This window comes from Platichthys flesus, chromosome 21, assembly GCF_949316205.1.
Source record: "Platichthys flesus chromosome 21, fPlaFle2.1, whole genome shotgun sequence".
Taxonomy (NCBI): Eukaryota; Metazoa; Chordata; class Actinopteri; order Pleuronectiformes; family Pleuronectidae; genus Platichthys; species Platichthys flesus.
In genome coordinates this window covers 8,647,442-8,668,000 of record NC_084965.1, presented here as the reverse complement: position 1 = coordinate 8,668,000, position 20,559 = coordinate 8,647,442, and the positions used below count along the sequence as shown (strand labels likewise).

General features: G+C 41.0%; 1 protein-coding gene across 2 annotated transcripts; it reads right to left on the bottom strand.

The window, feature by feature from the left end:
* Positions 1-5,398: 5,398 nt before the first annotated feature.
* On the bottom strand, positions 5,399-19,582 carry pdcd6 (programmed cell death 6). 2 transcript variants are annotated; one of them, XM_062379728.1, is made up of 6 exons: positions 19,349-19,582; positions 15,570-15,631; positions 9,289-9,333; positions 8,211-8,381; positions 7,719-7,828; positions 5,399-6,618 (listed from the first exon to the last, which is right to left on the bottom strand). In XM_062379728.1, exons 1-6 carry the CDS (start codon positions 19,429-19,431, stop codon positions 6,520-6,522), a joined length of 570 nt encoding a protein of 189 aa, XP_062235712.1. In that variant the 5' UTR covers positions 19,432-19,582; the 3' UTR covers positions 5,399-6,519. The 2 variants fall into 2 exon arrangements, with proteins under 2 accessions (XP_062235712.1, XP_062235713.1); XM_062379729.1 differs by having other exon boundaries at positions 8,223-8,381.
* Between the last annotated feature and the right edge of the window lie 977 nt (positions 19,583-20,559).

Genomic DNA, 20,559 nt, shown 5'->3' with positions numbered 1-20,559 from the left:
CCAGTGAGCTGCGAGACGCCAAAAAAGGAAAAAGTTGTTTATGAGGGAAATTGTGTGACATAAATAATATGTAAGCTGTGTTTGGTCCTGCAGTGGAAACCTGGCAGTTGGATGCTTCCTCTTGGACTTATCAAGACTGCCCAGCAGACTCTCGCCGCGATGCCAAAAGGTCACGGTCGCTGGCGTTATCTCGCCTCGACTCCGTCCTACACTCACAAACAGGAGGAGGATGGGGGGGAGATAACGGCGGACAGATTAACAAAGCCGAAAAATAGAAACAGTGTGGACTTCCTGGCATCGGGAGACAGATGATCTGTGTCCGGACGCAAAGGAAAGCACAAGGGGTGCTTTCATGGACAGATATATAACTGGCTAAGCAAATACAGACATGCAAAGGGAGCAGCAAAACAGAAAATAAGGCGGAACATCCAGAGATGGTTTAAAAAAAGGCTCCTGGCTCTTCTGCAGCACCAGTGTGAAGCAGCAGAGTTATTCCTATTATCAGTGCCAACAGTGGAAGGCTTGTAATGGCAATATTAACAGTCACGGTATTAAAAGAGAAACAGAATGCCAATTACTTTCAATATTTTTATATGCAGGTTCATATGCAGGTTCATTTTTTTATATATATATATTTTGAGAATGATGGCTCGAGCCTCCATATGTGGTTCATCATTTCATATACTCATAATCCTGGTTCTTCATTTTCATGCAGGTCATGAGTACTGAGGAGCTGTTGCAAGAATGTTGGGAGCAGTGTTTTCTGTTGAGGACAGAACAGTTCCCTTAACCCCAGACTTACAACTTTTTAACTCTGCGTAACTTTTACCTTTAGTCTATGCAACAAACTTAAGTAAAGGGGAAAAGTGAAAAACCTAATGTCTCCTTAAAAGAAAGAATAAAGAAAGAGCAAACAGCAGCAGCAGGACTATTGGAAGAGGACGAGCCACTGAAATCACGACTGGACGACACTTTTCATACTTCTGTGCCTCTCTGATTTCCCTTGGTTTATCCACTAAAATGTTCCACATCCAATTTCCTGACTCATTTATAAAAAGTGTCAAACAAAAGAGAAACAAATGATCCAAGTTGTAGCCGAGTCTTAACCCCTACCTGATTTGTGCATTTTATGGAAACTATGAGCCTCCACTAACATCATAAAGAAGCATAGATATATCCCTCACACACACACACACACACACACACACACAGATCTAACAGCACTCACGATCAGACCGGGACCCTTGGTGACATCTTGCTCCAATTTGAGGGAGGCTGTGTGATTGGCCAGCTCCGTCAGATCATAACCAGCACAGAAATTCCCTCCTGGAGGAGACCACAAAATTACAAAGTATGGCAGTTGGAAAGTCAGAGAGGAAGGGAAAATGATGAGGATGTAAAAAGCAACAAGTTGAGCTGGAGTCTGAGGGCTGCAATTTGGACAGAAGCTTGCTCTGGGCTGGCTGGCAGCTTCTCTTCCCTTAAAGAGCCGAAGTCCAACGTACCGTCACACATCATCATGCATGTGCAGATCACAAACGCAGATGCACAATAATCTCATTAATGCAAGACTAACATACTCCGACCACAGCCCCTTCCACTGAATTCATGTGGTAATTACAGCATTGCCCAAGAGCCTCGACAAACACTATGTCACAGGCTCAGGCGGGGACTCATAAAAAATCCTCCTCCCTCTGTAATGTAGCAGGAATTAAATTAGAACGAAATTAATTCCGTGAAAACATGTGCCAGCAACACCCATCAGCTGGGAGCTTTGATTACAGCTGAGGGTCAGTGCAGGGCAGTTGTAGAACAACAGTGTGTCATGCAGTTTATCGGCACCGCAATGTGACGGAGCGCCCAAAACTCCCCATGTCCTTATGGAGAAGAGAAGAAGAGCAGAAGAGCAGAAGCTGTGCAGAGCTGCTTAAACCTGCAGGATCTTTAAGCGTATTTTAGAGTTTTAGTTTGATTTCAGACGTGAATTTCAGACGTGAACTTTGTGGAAAATGTCCACAAAGTTGCAGCGGAGGGACTGTCCGGGTTTGACGAATACAGGACAGTGTTCAGAACATTCAGGTGCTGGACAGGGCCTGCAGAAAAGAGAGCACAATGTTTCACAGGTCTTTGTTTACAGCACATCGACAAAGTGCATCGGGCCCCATCACCAGAAGCTCAAATCTGGTCTTTCCAATTGGACATCATCTTTTACATGTATGGCCCAATTGAGATATTTGTCTTCTCCTTTTTCCCTTTTGCTTCTGTTGCATGTCCGGAGCGTCGTTAACACGCCCACTCATTCGCCCGGGATTTTCGTGCTGTACTTCTTGACATTTTATTAGTGGGCTGGTAGAAAAAGGAACAACTGACTCAGACATTTGTGTTCTCACATACTCTCTGAACGATTACAAGGTCAATAGGTCTAATCTTATCATATTTGAGGGTTTTATTTTTTTACCATTTATGTTATCCGTTCAATAGTCACTCCTGTACTCTCCACAAGGGGGCAGGTGACCCTTCGTGTTGGCAGGTTGCCCCTGCAGACATGATCAGTAGACCCTGTGTATGAACGCACCTGCCCCTAATTCCCTGATTAGGATAGTAATGGTGGAAGAGAACTCAGAGAAGAGACACTGGAAACAATGATAGAAACTTGTCTGTTCTAATTTCTAATGATGTTTCTGACTCTTATTTTATTAAAATGAGCTGAGATTTGTTTTTCTTCTTCACTGGTTCTCGTCCTCAAATGTAATTTGATAATTCACTGTTTTTAGTTGTAGGTAATTTAATTCCTTTGTTTAAATCTTTGTGTGGGTTTTTATTGTATTTTTCTAATGTATGTATCTTTATAGTTTTCACATTGTTTCAGGATGTTGCAGTGTGTGGATGATTTTTAATGACCAGTTAAATAAAAAGGTTGTGAAGCATCAGACTGGGACTCTACACATCTTCTTAAAAGCCAAGGGCTGTTACACATACTATTTCCCTCTTATTTATTTAGTTTTCTCTACTACTTCTACTCCAACTGCTGCTACAGCCTCTTCTCCTTTGAGTCCTGCAAATAATTTTAACAAAACCACATCAGCTTTCATTCCAGCTAATATCACTCCTTGATGTAACGCGTGCTGTGCTGTGACAACAGCGGCCTCTGCAGGCACAAGTAGTTATTACAGAGACTGGAGAGACCACTTCACCTCGGGAAAAAGGGATTGTGTCCCTGCAGTCGTTGTTTTCCACATCTGGCTGAGAGGAAAACCTTTAGATCCCCAAAAGGGAAGCCTCCTCCCTGTGGGTCGACTGGACATGTGCCAAGCTAAGAAGTCAAAGTACACGTTAAATAAACTTTTCTCAAGGTTGTTTTTTTACAACATGATGTGTCTAAGAGCTCATTTATTCCAGTAGGTTTGTTGAAAGCTATAAAACAGACTGTGTAGAGGGATGTTGATAGTGCAGCTCGTCAATGATCACTGTTGCAGACTTTGGCTCCTAATTAAAAGTGCAGAATGGTGGAACCCCAATCCTAGATTTTAACTTTATGTATAACAGGAGGAGTTTGAGATCTCTAGAGGCAGTCGATATCGCCCGGAGTGTTGTGGTATTCTTATATGATGGTGTAACACTTGTTTTTAAGACCATCGTGGGACTAGTGAACTCTGTGGATTTAGTGAAGAGCCCATGAGCAAGTCACTAAATCCTTAAAATCCATTGATAAAAGGTAAAACTTGTACGCTGCATAGCACAACTCTGGGTGCTTTACCGCCACGGTAACCACAGACCCCCTTCACCCTGAGATCACAGTCTGACCTGCAGCTAATGACGGAGAATGAGAAAGATGCTCTGACAGAAACCAATATGGACCACAACACTCAAGAGAGGCTGACCCAGAGAAGCGAGGTTAAAACCTCACAGTGGGCGGGACGGAGGTGGAATGTGACTCCTCTTATGTGGGTGAAAGGAAAGAGAAAGAAATTAGACAGTGAGAGAAAAGGTCTGGGTTAAGCGGGAATGGCCTCGGCTACCGCTCCATCTCTGAGTGTCTGTGAGTGTGCCTGTGGTTGTGGCAGTTGACCCTGACATTGTTCAGAGTCGTCTCAGGGAATCCAGCTGCAGCCAGAAGCAACTGCATCCAAGATAGAAGAGCGTGGAAAACAAATTCAGTGGCCTTGCTCACACAGGCTGTTCTGAGAGGTGAGGCTGCAGGGTCACGCAGATTAAACATTAAGATCACAGCTGTAGAATTTCATTTAAATACATTAACAAGCAACCTTTTTAAAGTTAAAAAATGTATTGCTTATGAAAATGGTCAATTTGAATTGTTTCTTTTATTTTTTATAGCACTTTTCTAAAAGTTAAAAAACACTTTACTCATATGTCCGAGTCGGAGATGAAGCCATAAAATGATAGACAAAATTCCCAAAGCGGAAAAAACTAATGTGAATCAAACTTTCCTTAGAAGAATAAAAGCAATAAAAAAGACAGCCTCTTCTCTTCTCCTCAGGCTGCATCTCTCCTCCTTGATCCAAACATTTTCTGGTTTCGGCTCAAGATGTGAAGATTAATACATTTTTTTCCTAATCTATATAATTGTCAAATTGAATCTCTTAACTTTAGACTGTTTGCAGAAAAAAATAATTTAAGACATTGATTTAAAGGCTCTGACAACATGTGAAGGGAGTTTCTCACTGTATTTGTGACATTTATGGAAACTAAATCAATGAAAGTATAAGGAGTAATGGCTGTTTATAATTTAGTTTTACTACTTTCCTGGCCTTGTTGTGCGAGTGAAATCTTTTATCTTCTATTGTAAAAACTGTTATGTTTAAATTATACACTTTGTAAATGATTAATGAGGTTTATTTTATGCTGTGCTGACTCTTAACAATGTTATTGGTGACATTTTGCTTGTGCTGACAGTATAACAGCCTCTACTGCCTCCTATAGACATTCCTGCGCCACTACCCTGATGACTATATTGGTGTAGTTATCCTTTTCTTGCTTGTCAGTTTCCTCTCAAATAGTTGTATTTTACCTCCTGTTTTTATTCTGATCTATTTTAACTCGTATGTAAAACCATGTCATGTATTTTTTTATTCTAGGCTTTTTGTCTTTAAGCACATTGAGTCTTGTTACATGAAATGTGTTGTACAAATAAACTTTACCGGACTTCTCCATCTGTTTTAGTGTTGTGAGATTTTATTGTAAACCAAACTTACCGAAGCAAACCTAAGCTTCAAAAATAAAATGAAAAAAATTTGCAATATTTTGTGATAGGTGCACTACAGTGGCAAAGACCGCAAATATACAGCAGAGGGCGACGTTTAGCTGCGTTGACTCCCTGGCTTCCCCCTGAAAGGCAACGTGACTTTAATCTCCCAAATAATAAAAAACAGACTCCACATCAGATGTTCTTACTTTTTTTTTTTAATAAAAGATTTCTCTTTTGTGTTGTTTTTACACATTTTAAGGCATCATGCACAAAAAATAAGCCATACTAAAGGCATTATGCACAACCGCTACCAAAAAGTCCTATGTTCTAACATTTGGAGATTTGCAGTTAAAAATGTTTGTACAAATATGGCATGTAAGCTGGCATGTTAGTGAATCTCAAAGCAGAGCGTCACCTGCTTTCACAGTTTTTGTAAACATGGCTTTGAGCAAAATAGGGCTGAGGAAAAAAGACGAGAGATAAAGGGAAAGCATGCTTCAAAGTGGGGATAAATTTCCCTGATAAGCATGCAATGCATCTGAAATCATATTTACAATGCACCATTTATATTTTTCATCAATTTAAAGTTAAGACATTAAAAGGTTTGTTGACAATAACACTAAGACTGACGAGAAAGACAGATGTGTCCATAATGATTCCCCCCCACCGAGTCCCCAACACGGACATCGTTCATGTTGGTGAACAAAGTCAACACTACAAGATTTTTTTTTAAACTTCAAGTTTTAGATTCCCGGACAAATCTGTTCATCAGGAGGGTTTCAAAAAAGAAATTTTGCAAAGAAATTAGCGTACCTGTTTTATTGTGATAGGTTCCAGGGTTCCCACACATTCTGCACATCACATTTAAGGACTTTTCCCAATTCCCTCAAATTAAAGGACTCAACTTGCAGAGTTGGAGTTAAAGGATAAAGGTATTCAAAGGTATATGAGAACTAGCCGCTCACATACACCAATGTTAAAGAGACAGCTTATGTGTCGAAGACCCGAGAGAGGGTGGGAGACGCACATGCGTTTATCCTGTTTACTTCCATAAACTATTTATTCATTTTTACATAATTAATATATTTTCACAAAATACATTTATTTAAGCACCTACAATAACCTATTGGAGGCCACCTTTTCTCCCCTGGGAACCCTAAGGTTTTTTAATTTTGTGTAAAACAGCCCAACTGTGCTGAAAACCTGGTTTAAAAAAAAAACTTGTAGTGTCCACCATGGCAGACATTCGGTAGGTGCCGGGAGCTTTGGCACAGTTGTGTCCAGTTGTGCTCTTCTGTTGTGCTCCGTGTGCGTTATACGATATTGAAGACCATGGAAAGATACTGTTCATATGAAACCTGGATCCAGCCGTCTTGGTCTGTATCGTACCGCCTGAACACGTCAGTCAACCTCTGTGAAAAGACAAGTCATATAATTTACTTTTTGAATATTACAAAACCAATCTGCTTTAAAGTCTCAAATTCTACATCAGCATATTGCATGGATTAAAAGGGAACCAAGTTGAAAAGCTGACCCCTGTTGATATGTTAAATGTTAAACTACGTACCTGAAGGGTTTATTGGTCATATCTTTAATCGTTAAAGGCTGCAGTTACATTACACTGCCGTGATGCAAATGCTAAGAACATCCTTTATTCATGAAATCCTCCATTTCATCCTTCGAGTATTTCTAATTATGTGGTGGTCAGTGTTGATATTGTGGCGGTAGGCCATCTTTCATATGTGGCTCAGGACACATTTACGTTCACTTCACACAGCTAAAGAGGGTGTGGCCAAATGCGTCCAAGACCACCCCAGACTAGCTTTGGTCTCAGGACTGATGAGGAAGCATTTAGCTGCGTTCACATAAGAGGAAGCCTCCTCAGCATCCCTCCACTCATCGGAAGTCACTTTGTGTTAGAGGAACATGCATTTAACAAACAGAGCATGAGGACAAGCATTCTCTTCTCTGCTCTAATGGGACAAATATTGAAGCCGTTGGGCAGAAACACCCGACACGGCTCATCACTTGGTTAAACCCATCCCTGTGGTAAAGCATTGTAGTGGCAGTGTCATTCTAAGGGGGGCAGGGACAGGAAGACGGGTCAGAATCAAGGGAAGGGTGAAGGCAGCATGTGAAAAAAAGCTGCTCCCCAGCACATATGACCTGAGACTACCTGCAGCAGGACAATGACACAACTGAATCTACTGTGGGACGAGTCGCTCACTTTGCTATAGTGGCTGAGCTGACGCCCAGACTTAAACCCCCATTGAACATCCAGAGACCGAGACTTCAATTTGACAGTTCACGGATGCTTTCCATTATATATGACAGCTTGAGAGGATCTGCCAGGAAAAATAGAGTTAACTACCCAGATCCATAAGTGCAAACCTTATTGAGGCTTTCCCGAGAAGATTCAAAGCTTTAAGTGCTTCCAAAGTGGCTTCTAAAAAGTGAATTAATAGCCTGGAGAATGAGTCCCATTTTTTATACAATTGCATAAATGTGGCACCTGTAGTACAATACAGCACTGGATGAAGTCATCGAAGGCCACCTGTCCCTTCCTCTGGCGGTCGAACTTCTCTATCAACGTGCTGTAGAACTGGTCTGATAGACGATAACCTGCACATGACAACAAATATGATGTTTTAAACATTTCAGACATTTCAAACATTCCGTCTACTCTCTGTAAATTTTCCATAAGTCAATGCTCACTAATCGTTTTGGTCAACAATAAGTGCTCAGCACTGTATATTCCAGCCAGGAGCTGCTTGACAAATACAAATAAAAGGATTCATGAGAGTGAAAATAAAGCTTTAGCAGCGTATTTACTGCACAATACAGTATAAAGTAGCTATAGAGTGTTCTAATAGCATTATGGTCCATACAAACGCACACAGAAATTGACAGAATCTGACCTTCTAATTCAGAGAAATGATTAGTCATCTTATCAGCCACGCAGCCCACCACCACAGCGATTCAGTGTAATTATATACCAGCCTACTTTGTGTCTCACCGAATCCAGTCAGCGCCTGTTTAAGCTCGTTCTTATCAATGAAGCCGGAATTGTCCCTGTCGTAGTTCCTGAAGATGTTCTGCCAGTCCGTGATGTACTTCCACACGCCAGCAAACTCGTTGAAGTTCACGCCGCCTTTATTTTCCCTATCGAACATGGCTGAATGAAAAAGGGAGAGAAATATGAGCATAAAATGCAGTATTCACTTGATGTCTCTCTCACACCCACTCATACATTTACTCACAAGTCTAGAAGTGATGGATGAAACCTGTCATGAAAGCAATCATGCTACTACATATAGTTCAGGAAGGGACGCCTCACACTCGACTAACTCCTGTTTCATAAGATTTAAAACACCATAACAGTGGAAGAAAACAGTTTGATCCCCCTCAACTTTAATCCACTCCTCAATCCCCTGTGGTTCAATCCAATTACCTCCACACAAAGGGAGTGCTATCACAGGATAGGCTTCTTGCGGGGGGACTTTAGAAACAAAATGATTGACTGAGCATGGCCCTGTGAGAACAGGAGGCAATGGAATTATAGAGATCTACTATTCAAGTCACACAACAAAAACATAACAGGTTATGCTATGCTATGTTAAATTAAGAAACAAAAGTATATTAAAAACCAGAGCGAGATATCATGTTCACCAGATCACATTGTTATGGTGGCGTAATAAATTCAACAGGTCGTGTTTGTAGTTTATGTGTATGGTGAAGTTAAGTCTTACCTATGGCAGTGAAATTAAGAAGCTGCCAACAGAGAACTGAGTTTTACTGTATTTAGAGGTATTTTACATCAAATGCAAAATGCAACTGCCTTGAAAGTGGAACGGGTCAATATTTGGCGTCTGAGGCCAACGACAGGTTCCTTACGAGACAAGCTTCCCCACTTCCTTCTCGGTGCTCTCTCGTCCTCCCTTTAGCGTTGGCAGCAAGTTTCCACTAGAGTAACACTGAGGCCTTTGTTTGAGCCTTCGGTTTTTTCTCAAAACGTAATCCATTTATCCAATCGTCATGGAGAGGAAACAAATAAACAAGTGTCAATCTGAAAATTGACTTACATATGATGGAGCGGACTGTCACCGGGTTGAAAGGAGTCCATGTGCCTGCAGACAGAAAAAATACCGGTCACATACCAATGCAATGTGGGCTGTTTTGGTATTTGAGCACTAGAATTATTGCACTGCAGTTGTATGCCTCCAACAGTGCTGTTTCAGTCCACATACCTTTCTTTGACAAGAATCATATGAGGTCACCGTGAATTATTTATTTTTTTAATCAAATCTGTTCATCTTTTGAATTTTGATTAAATTTCCTAAAGGCAGACTTGAGTTCGAAAGGCCAAAAACTAATGTTTAGGCTACAAGAAGAATTGGAAGTACAGCTGGATAGACAACCCAAAAACATAATGCCTTAATCAATGATGATAACAACATCTAAACTAAATTATGTGTAAGTTAAAAAAGACAACAGTGAAACAGGCAAACAGATCATAGAACTACAAAGGTATGAGTGAATAAAGGCTTTAGAGTGCTAGAAGCTTGTCAGAAAATGCTGTTGTCAAAGTACAGAAGCTGAGAGGAGCTACAGCCTTTATTCTTTTCCTCAAGATCGCAGTTTAAATTTGACAGCATCTCCGTAAAATGATCTGTTTTCATCTCATCATGGCTTAGTCACCAGATTCTCTTAAGATAATTTCTGTCTATATTTAGAAGGGACCACTACTGTATCTCATAATAATAATTTAGGGAGATGTCATCTACAGTTTTTTAGCCCTGGATTATTCACTTCATTATCTTAGGATAAGAAAATGCAATATGTTAATATTGATGTTGAGATTAACAATATTGATATTAATATTGTCAGATCAACTCTCTATGTTCCATTTGTACTGTGTCAGTTTGTGGGACTGGATGAATTCATAATCAGATGTTTTGACCCGTCACACTAGGTAGTACCAAATTCTATTGTTTTGATCAGGAAAGAATATTCCTTTAGTTTTTAGTTATAGAAACTGAAAATATTCAGTGTCCTGTTTAGGGGTTTAAAAGTGATCAGCAACATCCTAAGATAGTTGTTGATGTCAAATGGACACCAGTGCAAAGAAGATCAAGAACAAACAAAAAGAAGAAGAAGAAATTCATGATTCCATTTTTATCTCGCATCAAAAGTCTTTCACAGAGAAGTCTTCTTAAAAAGGGAAGAAACAGTCTTGAAGGCAGTTCTGTGACGAGCCCTTTTTTTCCCCAAACACAAAAGATAAAGTTATTTTTCATCTACAGGACAAACTGCTGTCATCTATATGGCCAGAAAAAGACTGATGGGTACTGAGCTGAGCAGGAGGTCTATACTTTACAGCCTTTCTTCACACACTCAGTTCTCAACACACTGAGATCTATCGGGCCATCTAAATCCTTGCTGACTCACCATCTCACTTCATTACAGAGGCCCACAGTTCACGGCGAGAAACAAAGGAGAGTGACTGAGGGAGGATGTAGAGAAGGGAAGAGACAAGAGAGAAGAAATTATGAAAAGAGCAAGAGGGAAGATAATGAACAAAGGGAACAAAAGAGTAGGGACACAAGGAAATGGGAAGGCCCACATAACATTTGCAGCTTGTTTTTTGTTGCCATTACTTGAACTCTTTGCCCTACTCGTGATTGCTCCCTAAAACTCTATCTGCAGCTCCGTAACACCTTGTCGGCATAGTGTGGAGTCTTTTTCACACCGTGCTGTTCATGACTGGTAGATTTTCTTTTCCCTTGCTCTGGCAGCAGTGAGCAGGTTTGCAGTGAAACAAGGTTAGATGATTCTGTTTAAAACCGTACAACTAAATAAAAAGGTCTATTTTATCTCTAGCAAACTCCATAAATGATAGCCAAGATTTTGACACAGAAATATGTCTCGCAGTGCGTCAGAGTTCAGAGGAGATACTCGACAGCTCCTCCATCTGCCTCGGTTTGTTTTATTGATGGGTGAGGCTGTCTGGGACAGTGGGTGGAGCTGTTCTGGGACCACATGCAAGGTCTTACTGGAGACAGCATTCAAGCCAAAATCTATAACCTGATAATGCTGCTCTCAAGCAAAAAACAAAGAGATTCATATGCGTATTGATGTGGAATTAATTTGCAGAACCCCGGTCACAGAGTGCTGGGTTTTTATCTTCAGCTGTGCAGACCGATTAAAGGCTCGTCTCCCTAAGCATTTTAGAAACTGGAGAGTGGCAACAGATTTAGTTTCACTACATGTCCTGAACACAACAGGATGTATGAGCAGCCGGGTCTGTAAATTTGACAATTTATATTGTTGATTTGATAATGATTTACTAACATAAACCCTGTGAGCCATAACAAAACTGATAAGAAGTTAAACAATGCCCACATTCAGGTGAGCAATTTGAGATATGGAGAACAGAAAAGTGTACACAAGTAAAACTATCTTAGATGGGTTATTATATCATGGATAATGCTAAACTAATGAGCTGAGAATATAGTTTTGTTTCCTCAAACAATCTAACATATAACATAATTTCTCTCAAATATTTATTTCTGTGCAATAAATCTCTAACTCGAGTCAAACATTTTTCTTTTCTGTACTGAGATCCGACCATCACAGAAATCCCAGTAAAAAGTCAAATTTAACCTCAACTATTACTTTTAAGATCATGAAACTTGCTTTCTACATGTGTGGCTACATTATTACAAACTGGAACATGGGATTTTATCTCAATTGTGTATAAATCTGCCTTAAATCTGCAAAATGAGCCGACAGACAGACCGCGGCTGCCCGGTGTGAGGCAGTCTGTATGGCCGAGGTGTTTGTGTTTGCCAAATCGGACAATACGACTTCTGTCCGGTCCACACACTGCGCGCTCTCAGGAGAAGGGAAGAGAGGGGCGATATAGGAGGCGAGGAGGGAGGCAGACTCATGGAAAAACAGTGTGAACAGACTCCAATGAATACACATACATATAACAGGTTGCACTAGGGTTCAGTGAGATGCTTGTACAAATACACTTGACATTTGTAAGCATAAATGGATGAACTTTTAAACACAAAAACATACAAAGTAGTTTCCCAGATTTCAACCAAAACACACAAACTAAATAGTGTTTAAATTTAAAAAGTAACGGTTTAACCTGGAGAGGTAAAAGGAAAAACTACAAATCAAACATTATGGAGGGATGATTAGTTTTAAAGGTGGGAAAACTTGGTTTTGTTAAAGCAGAGGAGAGTTTAAGAGAAGATACTGGTGAACTGAGAGATTACAAAAGCATTTGGACTCTAGGTCAACCCATTTTACATCATTATGAAAACGTAAAATGGATTGTTACAGTGCCACCTAGAGGTCAATGAGTGTTAAGATTTTTTTTTTCTTGTGGTTTTTTTCTGCCTGACACTTAGCGGAAGAATAGAAGAATAAGAGCAAGAAGCTTGGACCCCAGAAAACACTGGGATTCAAACAAAAAATTGTTAATGAGTTAAGAAAACAGAAACAATAAGTAACCAATGACTCAGCAGGCAGCGAGTGGTTCTCAGTTTTTGTTTATGGTTTATGCCAGATAATAATCTGTGTAACATGAAACAGTATGTTCGGAATCCAGTCAATCATGAACAGTAGGGAGTGTATAAGGCATCTCATCCACTGCTAAAGTAGAACTGGCGAAGCAGAACTGGTGATGAATAAAATGAGGAAACTAATGAAATTGTGCCTCACCTACACCTCACTTACAAAACACTTCAAATGTAGGGTTGTTAAGGAATGGATTGCTGAACAAGCTCCTTGACTCCTGTCATTTAGTCAGGTTTGCAATCTGCACAGCAGGCTGGTGCTCCCTCAGGTGTTGTTAGTTTAGTTACATTTATCAGGAACCATTTCCAGCAAAGACAAGAGATTCATTGGGACAGATTTACCATGGCTAGAAGATAATTCCGCATCTGCAGTTTCTGGGCAGGTGTCAGCAATTTCCGTGGCTATTGCTACAACACACTTAAATAAATAACTCAAGGAGAAGTGGATTGCATGCAGTAGAGCGCATACCTCTGCCAAGTCCCAACAGTCCCCTTGAATTAATCAAGCCTTATAGCTAAGGCCATATTACCTTTCTCCGCTACACATTGGTGGTAGTTACAGGTTTCTGGCCCTTTTTGTTACTGTACAGCGGCTGGTTAAAAATGATGGCACTATGAAACCACATTTAAATCCACTAGATCCATATTGTTATTTGAATCTGGACAACATTGCACAATCATTGATACCAACCTATAAAATATGTTTTTTAAATCAAGATTCACTAATAGTTCTGTAGAAAATAAAATAAAATGTTTAACAAAAAATCTCATTCTGACATTATGAAATGAACAAATTCCTTGATCTGACCCCCGATTTAGGTCAGCATCAAAATCTAATGAATTCCTCCTTGTCTCCCATTGCATCCTTCCACCAAGTTTCGTAACAATCCATCTGGTTGTTTTTGCATAATCCTGCAAACTAACAAACAAACGCTTATCAAAACATAACCTCAGAGGGGGTATTAATAAATCTGTGAACAAAGGAGAGTGAATGAGAGTTGGGTATGATATCCACCCACTGCTGAGCGGAGACAGGCCAAACAATTATATTAAATGGTGTGGCTACAAGGCAGAGGCACAACAACAACATGCATACACTTCAGCAGCACTGAAGCAACCACGGTATTATTGAGGATGATACACTTCCACAGCCAGGAATGATAGAGGGATGGAGAGGTGGAGGTAAAGAAGAAGAACGAGAGAGAGACAGAGGGAGAAAGGTGGGGACTGAGTAAGGGAGCATAGGCGAGAGACAAAGATAGAAAGTCGCAGTGACAGGAGACCAAACCGTCCAGATGACACAGCAGGTACTGAGCTGATGCCAGTGGATGGGAGAACATGTAATTTTGTTAGGTTGTAATTAAGAGAAGTCAAGTAATCATCTGCCAGTAGGAAGCGATATAAAGGGAAGAGATATTAATGCTGGTTGAAAGACGACAAAAAAATGGAATCCTGACAAAGAGCATACAGGATCAGAGGAATCCAAATGCTGGATAAAAGAGAAACTGGGTTGGAAACCGTTGAAAATACCTCATCCTGTGGGCAGATTTTCCACATATGCAACAGAGAAGAGGAGGCTGACATTGATTTGAAATTTACTGATGGATGGCCGAGTAGAGAAAGGAGAGATAAGAAATCTACCAGCCACAGCCTCACCTACCAGTGCCTTCCTCCTCGCCGTCTGAGCATATGTGGGGACATTAGAGCGGCAGCACACGGACAGTGGCAGGTCTGGCAGGTTTAGCGTGCAAACCGCAGGACAGGATGCGGTGCAGTACGTTCAGCTTCACTGGCTCTGTGTCACATCACAGTGAGCCTAATGAACTGGCGGAGAGTGAACCAGGCAACCTGCTGTTCAGTGCAGGCACAATCACAGCATGGTGTACACAACACATCTACGTACATACAAACAAACAACACCGATAATTACAGACATTCACGCCAAGTAATAAACATCAACCAAAAACAAAATAGATGAAAAGAATTAGACCCATGTAGATAACCACACATTCTAATGCACGCACAAACACACACTTGCACTTATCAGTATGCTTAGCCAGAGCCGCTGTGGAGCCTGATAAAAGCTTCTTTCTGTGCAGCTGCTGGCTTCCACGCTTACACTTCCTCTGGAGGTGCCCCTGCCCACACATAAATGGTTTTTTGGAGGAGAGTAATCTGCTCAACGATCTTCGAAAAGACAACCGAACAATTCTGTTATAAAGCTGATGAGGAATACCTTATAGTCTAATGAAAACACAAACATTAAACCGTTATAAACCAGAGCTTCAGCGCAATCTTCGCTGTGATATTCAGCATATGTCTTATCAATCATTCTCCATGTCACATTGAAAACGAGGTCTAGACAAAATGCTGGTGCATTGTGTGTTTATGTGGGGGTATGAACATAGATTTTACCAGCCTGATGCCTTTTGGAAGCTCCTCTCAGTCTGAGCGAGAGCGACTTGAGCAGAGGAGATGACCTGTGAGTGACATCTATTCAACACTGCCCATCAAACTGTCTCGAAAAATCACGTATTTTCTAGTTCAGGAAACCAACTAGAAACTGAACTTTTAATCCTGTTACATACCTAAAGTTACATTATCACCTTGATTAAGATATTATTTATTGCCAGACTGCTGTATTAGATTGCATTGGTTTCAACAAAGGGTGCTTAATAAACTGCCAATGGAAAGAAACAAAAATGGAAGGGGCAGAGATTGAGAAAGTAAATAGAAAAGTTATTTGAAAAATGTGCGACACAGATACATACCATTCGATAAGGCCTGCTGAAGCTCTGAGTCTGATATCACTCCACTCCGGTCCTTGTCAACCCTGGGGAGGAACACACAGATTAGATAGTGCCTGCAGTAACCATTTTACACAGCCACACGCTCAACAGAAGCGGGCATCGGCACTCGTCAGCTGAAACCTTATCCTCCTGAGCGTGTGTTAGTACTTCAACAGTCAACTGGGACTGAATGGAGGTCTGTGATAGAGAAACACGAGGAAGCATGTGCACACGTGTCTCCCCTGAGAGCAGCTAGACAGGCTGGGTATGCGTTTGTCATATTGTGAGTGTTGATCCTCAGCAAAGTGAAACTGAATGTTGGCAACTGTAAAAAAAAGGGTTAGGATTAGAAGAAAGACACATAGGGACTGGGTACATTATGTCTTTGCTCTGTCTTCACAAACGGAGGCAAAACTATGTAGGCTCCCTTTAATATTTGAAAATGTCACTAAAGAGCTTAACAAATTACTGTTTTTACTCTTATTTGTTGTCTTTTAGCTCTTAATAGCTTTGATTGAGCTGTGTTTTCGCTCCTATCCATTGTGTTCGTGCTCTTCTTTTATATTCAAACATGTGTGGATTAAAGTGCCGACATATCTTCTTTTACACTATGTTATAACTTTAATTGGGATTTATGTTTATCTTCTTGTGTTTGAATGAAAGTAGTAATGCTTTTTCATCTTCCTGAGACCAACACCCATCTGTTAATCATTGGTAATTGGTATTTATGTGCTTACTCTTTCGTTTGATTGTTGAAACATCTAAACTTAAATACAAGTTAGCTGAACATGTAGGTTTCCAGATAAGGTTTAAAATCCTCAGCTCTATCTCAGACAGGAGTCCTTCTCTGTGTTTTGCGGAAGGAAAAACATTAACAGGCTGGACTATGACACGCATAACAGGCTCCATAGTTCGGAAATAATATGGGCTACAGTCATGTAGCTTAGTCAAATATCCCATGAGTCAGTTGTTCCTTAGCAACCGGCTAGGCCCAACCTATCAACACAGAGCTAACTGAATAAACACACGTGAATACCAGCAGAGAAGAAGCGGGAGAGGAGACGGGAAACCCCTAAGTAAAAAAAAACAAAACAAAAAAACACACACATAGGACCATCCCAGTGCCAAGTGTGTGGGCTGAGTTTCTGCTCCCAGTTGGTACGACATCATATCCTAATATCTGGAGCATTCATAGCTTTCTTTACAGTGACCAGATATATGTCGCTGTGTGTACTTGCTCCTAGCTAAAAAAATAAAAAATAATCCTTAAATAAGGAGACCTTGTCCCCGCTCCCTGGGGAGAAAAACAGCTCTCAGCATGCCTCCGTAAATGAGAGCTTTGTCACAGTGGTGGTGACGAGTGGTTAGGTTCGAGCCGGGAATGGGGTACCCAACCTTTTACAAATACCGACAGAGTAACTCAAAGACGTGTAGTGTGTACATCACCTCTCCCTCTTTCTCCCCCAGTCTTCCCTCCATTGACTCATTCACTGAGTTTCAGGTAGAGTCACCTCACCAGACCTTTACGTAAAAAGTCGTTAAAACTTTCTCTTCTAGCACAGATGGTCTAAATTCACGAAGTCAAATACAACACTGGGAGGTAAAAGAAAAAAGGCAACATAAAACATCATGGCTGAGTGGGTTACTGTGCTCAGATTTTCCCATGTGTCACTATGTCCCATTAAGCAATGAGGTTAGACTATGGTTTCTGGAACAAAACTCGCCCCACTTCCACATAAATTGGTCCAAGAAGAAAATGTCACTGTTGCTTCAAAGGCTAAATTAAAGCTGCATTCACAAAACGTTCCATGGAAAGTCCATTGTCCAAGAGTCAGTTTCCATTGCTACTATTTCTAGATTCACCCACAATGAAGTCACAGACAGCTATTTTTGTTGAATAGAAATGAATCTGCGTTGTGGATCTAATCCAAACTCAAACCCTGAACCCCTCTTCCAAGGAGGTCGTGTTTTCCACTGTTGATCCATGGCTTAATTTATGGATCTTTATTTTTTTTTTTAAAACATACTCAGAGGCCTGAAATCTATGACCTTAATAAGGTTCGGTTGAATTTTGGTGGACTGTTTGGCCTTGGCCGAGGTATGTGCTTAATCAAGTGCTATTTGTTGTTGACACATGAAGGGATGGGTGAAAACATTTTAGTAATTCCAGCATCAAACATCGGTATGTTGGCACAAAGATGAGATTGACTTCTTCGAGACTCATTCTCACATCAATTCATGGAATTTAATAAATAGAAGAAAATAAACAGTCAACTTAGAAACCGAAAGACTGCAGTCTACTTTTACCATTCCCTGTGCAAAACACTTGAGAATGAATAACTAATCTGTCAACGTGTCAACATGTCCAGTCAGAAAAATACAGATTCATGATGAGATAGGATACACAGAGTTGAGGGCTGTGACCTGAGCAGGTTTCCAACAGCAGGACAGTGAGTCATAGAAGGGTAGGGGGTGTGTGCATGTGTGTGTGTGCGTGACACACAGACACAGAGAGACCTCCCAGTCAACTATGCTCTATTGAATCTGGTCACATGACTGAGGGAATTCCAGCACTCCTCTGCCAGATTTTACCCAACAGGCAACGCATAAGGCAGCGCAATGCTCATGTGAGAGACGACAGTGTGTGTTCCTATTGTGAGAAGCAGAGTGATGATGGCTCTGTGAGCACACAGATGTAATAGTCATCATCTGTTTGTGTGGCTTTTAGCAAAAGCAAAAGATACGTAAGATCAAATATATACATCTGACCTAATTTCTAAGGGGGGTTTGCACCATACATAAATAATTCATTAAGCCGGTTTCAAAAGCCTTGCCATGCCTGCAGCATCTCAATGTTGTAAGAAAGAAAAGCGGGAGGAGGAAGAAAAAAAATATCCTCTGCAGTATTACATAACTGTACAGTTAACTATTAGCAGGGACCAAAGCATTTCAAGTGTTTCCTTTACTGCCTACAACCACCGTGACCTTCTAAAATGCTGCCGACACACTTTTGACTCAGGCTGTTGTGAAATGGATGACGGTGAATGGTTGAACGCCGCCACTGAGACTAAACGGAGACAGAAAACAACACAGGTTACAGTAGGTTTGATCTTAGAATTGAAGATCTGGTCTCTGGTATTCATGTCAGCCTGTACTCTGCGTCATATACACCTACAACTTGCAGGTTTCTGAAGGGAACTCCATCTTGAAAGGGTTTTACTATGCGGACTGGGAAGAGAGGCGATAGCAGAAGAAAGCATGAATGAAATATTTCCCTTCTTATGTGTATTAATAGGAGAAATCTTGAATTGTTACAGTGAGATCTGGGTAAGAGGCGTTCAAGGACTCCTGGAGGTCCTTGGAGCCCAGTTTTGGACACTGGTAGAAGGGGAGATGGGTTCACGGGTTGAACAGAAACAATAAGACAACTGAGCTAAAGTAATGCACCGATATGTAACGCGACCTGCTGAGTGACGTGTAGCGGCTGTGGGCCGTGTTGAGTGCCGGGCGGCAGATGTTTCCAGGAAGCTGCGAGGAAACACGAGAGCTGACAAATCCCTCGTTTCACTGCGGAGCCCCGCTGTCACACACATACTCATGAGGAGTAAAGACACAACCGCGAAGACACACACAGCCCCACACATACACACTCTGTCATTCTGCCGACACACACAGCACTACACACACAGCCCCCCCACACACACACTCTGTCATTCTGCCGACACACACAGCGAAGCACAACCCGCCCTCAGCTCACTCACCTCTGGAAGATATTCCACAGGAAGCCCTGGTCCGGGGGAGCGTTGGTCTGCATTGGGGCTCTGTACGGACTGTGATACGCCATTTTTGTTTTTTTGAATAAAGAGCCAGGCAAGAAACGTTTGCGGGAGTCAGACCGACACACTGCGTCTCTCCTGCCGCCGGAGTTTGTAGTTCGAGTCCCTGAGCAGCAGCAGCAGCTTCTCTCCGACAGCGACGCGCCCGTCCGACGTCAAACGCCCGCCTTCTCGCGCACAGGGGCGTGGCCAATCACTGACCACTACCCTGAAGGAAAGTGACGTCACACTTTCCTCTCCTCACTCAACGGAGTAAAAATAGAAAAAAGTTTAGAAAAGGAAAATTTGCATACTGAAATGAATGGCTGAACTAAATTTGTTCAGATTTTTATTAAATATTTCTATTGTTGAAAATATTGATTTTGAAAACGCTGTGTTGTGTTATTTATCTTATTGAAATAATGGCACAAATCCACATTTATCGTTAAACCACTGGCAGCTGGGATGTCAGACCATATTCAGTTCGATATTCTACAAAGCAGAAGTGATCAATGCCTTGACAGCTTGTAACGAATTAATAATAGAAACCAACTGGATAAGAGCATAATCTGTTTTCCCAACAAAAAACAAGAACGAAAACATTGCTGGTCATTTGCACAGGGACTTGAAATAGTTCAAAGCTACAGGCAGTCAAACCAGTTTGCAGCTTTATGTATTTTAACTATGTAAATTAGGCAGGAAGGTTTCAAGGGACTTTGGGGCCCCAAGGCAATATGGATCTGGGCCAAAAGGGAACTGTGGCATCTTACATCCAATGAAATCATTCTCTGCCACACAGGATACCGAATGATCCCAATCTTCAAACAAAATAAAATATCAAAATAATAAAACGTGCAAACAATGCTTAGCCATAAATCATTGTAGAGTAGTAAATTTAAATCAGACTGTATATAGTTAAATAAATAAAGAGGCATTTTACCAAAGTACCAAACTGAAGTTGCAACGAGGGAGATATTTGAATGCAGTGGGGGTTGAGTACAATGTCTGTAGCCCATGTTTAATTAAAAAAGAAACAATCGAGGAAATTGTACACACATAAACCGTTCAAAAAATAAAAATATACTTTTTTATTTTGCCACTAATGTTACATTAGAATCAATAAATCCCTTCTCCGAACCTTGAAAACATCATTCCTG